The 11793-nt window shown below is 44.9% G+C and overlaps 1 protein-coding gene across 2 annotated transcripts in view; it reads right to left on the bottom strand.

Moving 5' to 3' along the window:
• AKAP6 (A-kinase anchoring protein 6) overlaps window positions 1–11542 on the bottom strand; it is a 410196-nt gene extending 398654 nt beyond the window's left edge. For both annotated transcript variants that reach the window (XM_036353461.1, XM_036353459.1), the window contains exon 1: window positions 11190–11542. In XM_036353461.1, coding sequence (XP_036209354.1) covers window positions 11190–11513 — 324 coding nt within the window. In that variant the 5' untranslated portion in view covers window positions 11514–11542. The remainder of the gene's footprint in view (window positions 1–11189) is intronic.
• Window positions 11543–11793: the final 251 nt, after the last annotated feature.

Genomic DNA, 11793 nt, shown 5'->3' on the forward strand with positions numbered 1-11793 from the left:
AGCAAATCATCAAGTCCCACATGGGTGTTTAATAAATAGTTTTTGCAACAATAATGAGTTATCTATATATCCTCTTATACGAATCCTACATTTATCTATAAAATATAGTACATAAAAACTCAAATAAGTAAATTAAAATACTTCATCATCTTTGAATATATCTCCTTGCAATAACAATTCTTTTTTTTTTAATATATTTTTATTGATTAAGATATTACATATGTGTCCTTGTCCCCACGTTACCCTCTACCCCCCCCCCCCCCCCGCTCATGCCCTAGTTTTCATTATCAATATGATTTACCTCTGAATGTTCATTAGTGCATTATTTTTGAAACTGCAGAGTTTTGAGGTGAGGATCCGCCCAAGTCATATCTCTAAAGTGCAAAGTATCCAGGATGTCTTGTCAAAGGTCGAACAAAGTGAAAAAGCGCACGCCCTCAGATTCCAGCAGAGGGATGGGAACTAACATTACCTGGGGAAGGCCTGCTAATTATTCACAGGTCTAGGTATAGAGGCTTTTATCTGTCCAACAAAATAATCAGAGGAGATGTTTTGTATGCTGATTGTTTTCTTCTGTCCTGATTTTGAAATCATACAAATGTATCAATAGAGATACACAGTTATGGGATAGGAAAAAAAACAACAAGATTCCTCATTATAGCTAGAGTAATAATAACTCAGATTGAACGCTGTTTCCACCACCATGCTACAGTAAGGGGTGAACCCATACAAGGATCAATCAGATTGGTCTTAAAGATGGTTTCACCAGGTAGGTGACATTTTTTGCTATGATTCAGGGATGCGTAGCAATTTTCTGAGAGAGAAGTTTGGGGTAAGGAGTGAGGTGATTTCCCAGGGAGAGGGAAACCATGTTCCAAGGAATGGATTTCTGAAAGGACCTACTATTTAGAGGTACAGGAAAGGAAATGTCAGGAGAAACAATAAGCCAGCTGGGTCCAGATTGTGAAGGTAATTACAGGCTGTGCCCAGGCATTTAGACTTTATCTGGGCGGGCAGCTGGAAGCTACGGGAGGTAAACACTGAGTTAAAATGTTTTTTAAAACAACATTTCACTCCTAGTTATTTCCAGGATGGGGCATAGACCTACACATAAAGGAAGTATCTTTTTATGTGGTTATTTGAAGGATTCGCTCCCCATCTTGTTACTAATGTCTGACTCCCACAATTACAGAGATTTCCAGGATGAGACATATACCTATGCATAAAGGAGGCAGCTTTCTATACAGGTATTTGCAGGACTCTCTCCCCATCTTTTTTTTTTTAACTTTTTAAAAAATATATTTCTTTAATGATTTCAGAGAGGAAGGGAGAAGCAGAGAGAGATAGAAACATCAATGATGAGAGAGAATCATTGATTGGCTGCCTCCTGCACAGCCCCTACTGGGGATTGAACCCGCAACCCAGGCATGTGCCCTTGGCCAGAATCGAACCTGGGACCCTTCAGCCCACAGGCTGACGTTCTGTCCACTGAGCCAAACTGGCTAGGGCTCTCCCCACCTTCTTACTAATGCATGACTCCCTCAAATACAGAGACGATCGGTGTGATAACATTAACTCCCCGCAGAGGCAAAGTTTGAGCTACAGCCATTGTTACAACTATTTTCTGAATTACTTTATCGGGTCTTTTGATAGAAATTAGGTTTCTGGAAAGAGGGAAAACTGCAAGAAACACTGAAGACTTTCTTCCTAATTTGCCTCCGAAGGCCAGTGTCCTTCCATGTGAACCGATTCTCCAGCGGACCCTCCCCCCTTCCCTCTTCTTCGGGAAAGGAGCAGATTACTTCCCATGTTCATCTCACACCTTCCTTTTCCATTTAGTGATGCATTTGGCGTATTTGCCTCATTCGAATAATGAGGAAAATTTGTGCATTACAGTGTCACAGAGCAACAGAAGCAGCTTACACGGAAAACCCACGCTGCTGAAATGAGCACAGCAGCAATTTCTATTCTGTTCCTTTTTATTCTATTCACATTTATAAAAAAGAAAAAATACAGCCCTCAGTCCTCACACCAAGTGACAATAGACATATCAGTTCAGCTTGAGCCTGATGACAGCAAATGAAGCCACAGAGAACCAGTGGGCTCTGACTTCCCTGCTGCCTCTCTGGGGTTGCATCAGTTCCTTGGTCTGATGGGCTTTTCCTTTCTTCCCACATCCACCACCAAAGCCCAGACACTCCATAAACATCCATCCTCATTACTGTCTCACTCCCTCCCTTTCCCAGGTCACGTGCACATGCCTGCAAACTCATCCCAAGACACGGGTTTTTACCATGTGTTTCTTTGTTTGCAGATGTCTTTATGATCACTGGATCAAGCCCAGACTCCTCTGAGGCATTCAAAGTATTTATGGTCCTTCAAAACGTCTCCACTAAGCTCAGTGATAATGTCATTCATCATTCCTGGGCTCCAGGGAAAGAGGCCCTCTGTCTTTCATACTCAAAGCACTCTCTCTCAGGCTCTCTCCCCGCCTGGGCAGGAGGCCTTAGAAAGCTGTGCAGGTGGTGCACTGCACAACCTCAAGAGGGGCTATTCATATACAACCACTATAGGGAGGCAGCCCTGTGCCTGAACCCCTCTGTCAAATAATTTCCAGTTCAAAACATTGTGAGAATTAAGTGAGACAGAAACATTTACTCTATCTGGATTTGGTTTTTCTTTTGTGTATAAAAAATTTTAAGAGAACAACATAAGGTAGTACATTAAAATGTATGATCTAGTGACTGGCATGGACTTACCTCCCTCCCTCCCATTGTTTTTAACTGACTTTATGAGTCACTTGAGAAACTGAAGAGTTCAGAATCATGGAGGAGTCTTTACTCCTAAATAAAGAAACCCATGGCTGTCCTTTTGGAGATAAGGGAGAATGCATGGAACAAGCAAGATGTATCCAAACGCCCTCTGCTCAAAAACATCTCCGCCAGGGGTTGTCAGCTCCAACTGCACTGGAATCACGTGAGGAGCCTTTAAAAGTCCTGATGCTTTAGGTCCAAGCCCAGATTCTGATGTAGCTAGTCTGGCACATGGCCTGGGAAATGGGTTTTTTAAAGCTTCCCAGGAGATTTTACTGCGCAGCCAAAGATGAGTACCACAACTGTCGTTTTATGCATACCATATCTAGAAATCAGTTATTTGTTAACATTTCTTCATTAAAGTTGTTCATCTCTTGCTCTACCCACTTCCATGTTGGGATACTAGTAATTCACACATCAGTGCCATTTCACTTTAATTATATCGCGTTTTCCCTCTTTTGAGATGTAAAATTTTGAAGGGGGAGACTAGACAAAGTAGCAGAAAATAATGAAGAGACAGAAAAAAAAGTTCTCTCCCCAGTTTAGGGTAGCTATTAATACCTCTACTCAAAAGGACCCCAGATTTCATTCATATCCCCTCTTCAAAACCCTTGCATTCCTACTTGTGATGAAATAAACAAAAAGCAATGATGCTGCAAAAATTTGCACCAGGCTACATTTACTTCCATAATATTTTCCAAAGTTTAAGTACATATCAAAAATGTTGAGGAAAGTTGAGAGTGGTCTAAAACAGTAACTATCTAACTATTCTGTATTCTGGCCTTGACTCAAAGAAAGGCATAAATTTTACACAATGAATATTGTCTAAAGGGTAGAAAGAAAAATATTTACGTACTTCCCCCCAAACAAAGATATTTTGTCTTCAAACTTAAACTGGTGCTTACTTAGCTTAAGATGCTAAGCTAAGAAACCACTCAAAAATAGTAGATACTGAATGTTTCAGGCTCAGAATTCTCCACTCCCCAAACTACTGATGTTAGGAGTCTAGTTCCACTCAGAATTCCCCTTATCAAGAATTTCTGAGACTCCTAGGGCATTGTAGATGTGCCCAAGAATCAGCCCTGACTTGCGCACCGTCACAGCCAGCAGACCCTGGGCTCCATGGCTGTCGCTTTGGTAGCATGTCTGCCGCCTCAGGCAGAGCTCAGCTATAACACTGCGACAGTGGGAGGCAGAGGACACTTCCCTACACCCGCTGAACAAGGGGAGGGGAGAAGCCCAGGGGGAGAGTCAGCTGAGACAGGTCCTCCCAGTCACACCCATAGCCCTCTCCCCTCACTGCATTCCCACGCTGCCCTGGGGGTGGCTGCTCAGGATGGGCTCCAGGGCTGGGAACACTTTACCACAAACCACCACGCCCTCTCCTCCCTCCTGAGCAGGGGCAGACTCCTCTCCACATGGTGAGGGTGAATCCTCTCCTAAGAGCTCCATCATCCCAAGACTTCCACCATCTTCAGTCCGGCAGGCACCTCTGAAGTGCCAACCCCAGCTGTGGAGAGAATTCAAGCCTTTTTCCAGCAAACCATCCAGACCCCATGTGAGCCACTGGGTTCTAATTTTGAGAATCCGGCCAAAATCAAAGAACCGACACAAATTTCACCTGGAGGCGGCTGAGAATAAAATGTATCTAAAGGGGATTGTTTGGGGAGCTGATTCCAGCTAACTCACTTCTCTTTGCCATCCAGCCACATCATTTCGCTTATGCAACTAGCCTACGCATCGCCTCTTTCTTGCTATCATGTTTCTAGGATACAGATAATATTTTCTCCAAGAAGACTGTTAATCAGTAAGCAGAGGTGCCTAATTTGCTTATTTAAAACCTAAATACATTCATCCAGATCAGAAGTCTCAGTTAAAGTCAAAATCTTTTAAGGGTCCTGGTCTGACTTTCCCTCCCAGCACAGTGTCTGAATCCGAAGGAGGACAGGGAGAAGGAGAGGCAGAGTTTCTAAAAATGGCTCAGCTGGCTTCTCGTAGTTCTTACTAAAGAATATCTGGAAGCATAAGCAAAGTATGTGGATTACATTTTCAGTTTTAAAAAATGGAAAAAATGACATAAGTATAATATATTGCATTGTTTCCACATTTTAATCTTAAGGTTAGATGTTTTTATTCACTCTCTAGAACAATCACTCCTCTCCTCCCCTAACATGGGAATATTATAATAGTGGTTTGTAGTTCATCCTGGGGGTTACAATAAAACTTCCCCTAAGAACTTGGAAATAAGGCTGATAAGAGCAGTCTCTGATAAATAAATTTTAAGATCAGCACAATGAACAAGAAGATAACGTTACCTTTAAAGACAAAGAGTGGCTCCAGGTCTAGAAGACCTAAGAGTACACTTACTGACTGCAACCCTTGCTAAAGAAGGAGTCACACAGAAATGGGGAGAGCGGGGAGGAGAACCAGGCACAGCCACCTACAGAAAGAAGAACAGATTCTCCCAGGCAGACTCCCCAGGCAAGCTCTCCAAGACTTCTGAAACAGACACTCCCAGATGGACAGTAATGCTCCCAAGCACTTGGGTTTTAATTCATCCAATGCCTTTGTCCTAATTCAGTCCGCACCAAGCAGCCTTCCCCATGTGACATCAGGTGCAAGCCTGTATATGGGAGAGAAGGCACTGACCATACAAACTTGGACTCGTCTATCCAACAGGTGAACTGAGCCCACACCATGTAAGGTCCTTGTCCTAAGCAACAGAGATACAGTGGAGAATTAAACATTTGAGGTCCTTGGGGCTAACACAGATAAGCAAACAAGAGAACTGCAGCTAGTGATACGAACCATCATACAAAATAAGCTGAAAAATGGGCTAGATAATTGCATGAAAGGGGGATACATGTTTTAAGAAGAGGTATCAGGAATAGCTACATTGAGATATAAAACATCTACACTAATAAAGGAGAAAGATGTAAATTAACTATCACTCTGCCACTCGGCTACACGCCCACCAGCCAATCAGGAGTGACTATGCAAATTAACCCAACTAAGATGGCAGCGGCCACGGAGCTGGAGTGAGCAGGAGGCTTGTGTTGCCTCTGGCAATGGAGGAAGCCAAGCTTCCCGCCTGCCCTGGCCAGCCTTGGGCTCTGCTCAAGGCTACAAAGTTTTAATTATAGAAGATAAATAAATCCCCGATACTTGCTTCCAGCTGGCTGTGGCCTCCACTCAAGGAGGGGCTGGGAGCCTGGGTTGCCTTTGGATCTGGGCTCTGCTCAAGGCTACAAAGTTTCAATTATAGAAGATAAATAAATCCCAGATACCTGCTTCCAGCCCACCTTGGCCTCCACTCAAGGAGGCGTTGAAAAAAGAAAAAAAGAAAAAAAGGAGAGGCTAGGAGCTTGGGTCGCTGGGGGGTGTGGCCAGCCTGAAAACAGCCATCAGCCCCTCACCCAGGCTGGCCAGGCACCCCAGTGGGGACCCCCATCCTGGAGGGGGTGTGGCCAGTCTGAAAACAGCCCTCAGCCCCATACCCAAGCTGGCCAGGCACCCCAGTGGGACCCCCACCCTGATCCAGGACACCCTTCAGGGCAAACCAGCTGATCCCCACCCATGCACAAGGCCTCTATCCTATATAATAAAATGATAATATGCAAATTGACCCTGACAGCTGAACGACTGCGAATGACTGGTCACTATGACAGACACTGACCACCAGGGGCCAGACGCTCAATGCAGTAGCTGCCCCCTGGTGGTCAGTGTGCTCCCAGAGGGGGAGCTCTGCTCAGCCACAAGCCAGGCTGACGGCTGCCAGTACAGCGGTGGTGGCAGGAGCCTCTCCCGTCTCATCAGCAGTGCTAAGGATGTCCGACTTCAGCTTAGGCCTGCTCCCCGCTGGCAAGTGGACATCCCCTAAGGGCTCCCGGGCTTCCAGAGGGATGTCTGACTGCCAGCTTAGGCCCAATCCCCCTGGGGAGTGGGCCTAAGCCAGCAGGTGGACATCCCCCGAGGGGTCCCAGACTGCGAGAGGGCACAGGCCGGGCTGGGGGACACCCCCGCTGAGTGCACAAATTTTTGTGCACCGGACCTCTAGTTTAATATAAAACCAGAGGCTGACTCTACTCTAAGCATTTTCCAAAAGCATTGTTCAATAAAAAAGATACAACTGGCCCAAATGGAGTCATTTGTGCTAAGTCCCATGTCACCAAACTGAGACCTAACCTAACTGCAGTTGTAGCTTCTCAGGAATGTAATCTTAGTCAGTCAGTCTGGAATTTCCTGATCAGCACTAGTGAGGTAATCCACTTGGTTAGACCCTTTTTACCCCCTAAAATGAGATGCCCTTGCCTGAAACAAGCCACTCTTTCCCTGTCCCTCCTCCCTTTCTGCATATAAAAGCCTTCCGTTTTTCTGCTAGATGGGATGCTGCTTGATTCATGAATTATTGAATAAAGGCAAATAGATCTTTAAATTTACTCAGTTGAACTTTGGGGTTTTTTAACAGCATTTTTCAAGTAATTTTTTTTACGTTATACATCAACACAATGGTAGAGAAGACTATAATGATTTAGAGCAAGCAATGTGAAAGGGCATGTGAGGAATGTAGACAAATTAGGTAGAGGTAGGTTTTTTTTGTTCTTGCTCTTCACCAAACACAGCAAAGGCCCCACCTTCCTCCTAAACTTCTCCAAGGCTTGTGTCTCTACATGTTAGAACTTGTCTGCACCTCTGGCTGACTGTTTAATGAGGATCCAGAATCTGCCAGGCAAGGACAGAGGAAGAGAGTGTCTTGGCAGAGGGAACAGGAAAAGCTATGAGGCAAGAAGAAGCCTAACATTTCTTTGGAATTTCCAATATGCCTGGAGCTTTATGAATAATGGGAAAGTAACAGGAAACATGGCTAGAGAAGCTGGCAGAGGCAGAGCCACAGAATGAGATTTTTGTTTTATTGTAAGCTAATAGGAAGCAAGGGCCTAACATGACCTGATTTACATCTTTAATAGATCCGTTGGCTACTGTGTGGAGAATGAACTGCAGGGTAGCAGAGGGGCTCCAGAAGAAGCCCAAGCAGCAGTGACCTTTCTGGGGGGAAGGGGGGTTTCTCAGAAGAGAAGGCAGGGGCAGCAGCAGTAGTGCTGGGGAGAAGGAATGGCTTCAGGGCACGTTTTGGAGATGGATACCCAGAACTTGTTAATAGACATATACATGTACATGGGGAGGGGCGGGGGGTGCAGTGGGAATCATGCAAAGAGTGGTAACTTTTACTGAAATTGGGAAGACTGGGGGAGGGGGGGAGGCATGGGGAGGGGAGATTAAGAGCTTGTTGATGGGCATATCAGGTTTGAGATGCTCACTAGAGACATAAGCAGAAATATCAATTAGGCAGTTGGGTGGGGCTCATGGGAAAATACCAGAGTGAATCTATACATTCAGAAATTATCTGCACCTAAATGGACCCTTAAAATCATGATATTTCCATCCCTGTGACAGTTGTTTTTTATTGTAAACCAAAGGCCCGGTGCACAAAATTCGTGCATTGGGAGGGGGGCTGTCCCTCAGCCCAGCCTGCACCCTCTCCAATCTGGGACCCTTCAGGGGATGTCTGACTGCCCACAGGGATCGGGCCTAAACCGGCAGTTGGACATCCCTCACAAGCCAGGACTACTGGCTCTCAACCGCTCATCTGCCTGCCTGCCTGCCTGCCTGATTGCCCCCTAACTGCTTCTGCCTGCCAGCCTGATCACCCCCTAACCACTCCCCTGCCATCCTGATCGACGCCTAACTGCTCCCCTGCCAGCTCGATTGCCCCCAACTGCCCTCCCCTGATGACCATCTTGTGGCAGCCATCTTGTGACCACATGGGGGTGGCCATCTTGTGCAAGGGCATGATGGTCAATTTACATATTACCTCTTTATTATATGGATTATTATATAGGATTAGTAAATTGAGTAATTCACGAAGGCAGAAGGAGCCAAGTTGGGCCTGCCCCTCTGCTTTGCCTATGAACCAGGAAGTCACAATTTGATTCCCCTTCAGGGCACATGCCCAGGTTGCTGCTCAATCCCCAGTAGGGGGCATGCATGAGGCAGCTGATCAATCATTTTTCTTTCTCATCCATGTTTCTCTCTGTCTCTCCGTCTCCCTTCCTCTCTGAGATCAATAAAAATACGTTTTTTAAAAAATGCATCGCAATGCTTATTTGGTTGAATAAGGAAATATCACACAAATAAAGGGGAAATGTTAAGCAGATTAGGAGTCCAAAACTAAACCCTAGCTTAGAGGTGGCCACAACTCAGTGACCAGAGTTGATGACTTTGTACTCTATCATTACAGAATATTTGAGAACATTATAAGAGAATGATGGTTGTAAAAATCACTTGATGAAATAAACATAAAAAAGTATTAATAGAAACTCTAGAATTAAATTAACATTAAATGATTTCAATTCATCCCTTTCAGTCATTGATTAACTACCACTATGCGATTGTTGTCTTGACCTCCTACATTGCTAGGGCTTTTTTCTCAGCAGAGGAGACAGATATGCTGTGCGACAGAGCTGGATAGAGGCAGGTGTAAGATGCTTTCTACGGAGGCAGGAAGATGATAGGTAATTCCAATGTGAAAAGATAAGCAAATCACCTTAGAGGTGATTTCTCAAACACTGAACATAACCTTGGTTGATTTTACAAAGACTTTACATTCCTACTTGGAATAAAAGTTTTCATCTTCACTTCAGTGTTATTGAAGTAATTAAATGAAGTAAATCGACACATTAATGTTTCTAGGAGCCCTAAACAGCATTTTTAGTGGAGTCTTTTAAAGAGATTTCCATTTTCTCCCCATTCTCCTTTATCATTTACCATTTTTTCTGTGTAAATCTGAAAGACTTTGGAGAGCAACAGTCAACTTTTCTTAAAAACCCAACCCTGTATTTACTTATGGGAGCTACATGCCTCCATTTCACCCCACCCCACGTTGCCGCAGAGCTGCCCCTTTAACTAAAGGAGCTGTGTTCGGGGCTGAGACACATTCTTCCCTGCTGCCAGAGCGGGAAACCAGCCAGGCCTGCATTCCATTGAAGCTGGTTCCTAGCCATTTCTGTTACCCTTTAGTGCTGTCTCTTTTTCAAGAACCGGTGAGAGCCCAGTCAGCTTGGCATTCGGGCTTGTTTGTTTTCTCTTTCTCCTCAGCCCCTCCTTTCCCCTCTTGGACACTCCTTCCTGTGGCAGCGGGGTCCCGAATCCCCTGAACCAGCCGAGAAAGCGGAGCCAGCTCTGCTTGCTGTTCTCTCACCTGCGCATCTTTCCTCTCACCCTGATGGCTGCATAAGACATTTGAGTGTTAAGAGTCAAGAATCTGTTTGGTCTTTGGTTTTCTCTTTTAAATATATTTTTATTGATTTCAGAGAGGAAAGGAGAGGGAAAGAGAGATAGAAGCATCAATGATGAGAGATAATCTCTGATCCGCTGCCTCCTGCATGCCCCACACTGGGGATCGAGCCCACAACCCAGGCATGTGCCCTGACTGGGAACTGAACTGTGGCCCCCTCGTTCATAGGTCAAGGCTCAACCACTGAGCCATGCTGGCCAGCTGGTCTTTGATTTCAAAATTATTTAGGATGAACTGTCTTAGGTAAAAGAATTCTCCCTAAGATCTCATGCAACTGACTAGAAATGTACACTGGGGTTTGGGTCCATTGCCCCGATTAGTTATAAACCTGCCTTGCTTTGCTAGTCATTGACCTGAACATGCATTTTTCTCAGGAACCTGGAATAGAGGAATGGCTATGGCAGGGCAAGAGTCACTGTATTTTGGGGTCCCTAGGTCAAAATCTCTATTATAGCACTCTTTACTAGCACCTTCATTTCATTATTATCAACAGTCAGGCTTGTTAAGGCCTCTAAACACCCCAGACATTTTTCAATGTCTGAACTTTAGATTAGTTGTTAAAAAGGAACTCTTGCCCTACACGATGAACTGTGCCTGGATGAAATGACTCATTCCAAAAAGAGAGCAATGCCCTTCCCTATTGCGCCAGGACCCACTGTGTACCATAGCGGTAGCATCCATCCAACAGGAGATAATCACAGACACATACATACACACAGCCACAGCTCAGTTTGAGGTTTTACCTATGAGAGTCTATTTACTAAAACTTTTGTAATATTTTATTCTCCCCACTTTTCTGCATTATCCCCTAAGGTCAGTTTTATTCTAGACACTCAGCCCATGAAGTAAAATCAGGAGAGAATTCTGTCCATGTTCATCTACAAAGATAATGTTCCCACACCGGTTATTCTAGTTTCTTTCTGAGACTTTTCTCACTGAGAATGACAGAACTCGGGCTCTACGTGCCACAGCCTTTTCAGTCTTCCGTCTGGAATGGACCTGAGCCCAGAAGCCTTCCTTACCTTTAGTTGAACCAGATGCACATCCACATGCTTGCTGTCTGAATCCTGCTGGACTGAGTGGGTTAGGTCCCGGACTCTCTCAGAGGTCATCCGGAGCCAGGTCTCAATTTCAGGTAAGTGAAGGACAATCTTCCAGTCGGCCCCTGTATGCAAAGGGGGTGGCTTTTCATACTGCTGGTCAGAATCCATATCCTTCACCGCCTCTTCTCCCTCACCCTGCTCCACGGTGGGTGTCAAGTTGATGGCCATGGGTGAAGCGTCAGTAGCCATGGGATCCAGGTCCTGTGACCTCAGGGGGGAAAGTGTCACACTCATGGTTAACATGGAGAAGTCTAAGCCTTACTTCTTTCCAAAACAGCTGAAAGGCAAGAGGAAAGAAGAAAGCAAGAGTCAGACAAGATTGCCAAATAAAGAAATGATACTTCACAGAAGAAACAGGATTTCTAAATTAAGCCAGATTTCTAAATTAAGAAACCATAGCTCGTAGCAAAAACAGAAAGAGGTGTTTTAAGTTTCTACATCATAGCCCCAAGACCCAGCATGTAATAGGAACACAAAACCATGTGGTATTGCCTACCCCAACATCGATTCTCTCCTCATTCCT

Source organism: Myotis myotis, unplaced genomic scaffold (assembly GCF_014108235.1).
Source record: "Myotis myotis isolate mMyoMyo1 unplaced genomic scaffold, mMyoMyo1.p scaffold_m19_p_1, whole genome shotgun sequence".
NCBI lineage: Eukaryota > Metazoa > Chordata > Mammalia > Chiroptera > Vespertilionidae > Myotis > Myotis myotis.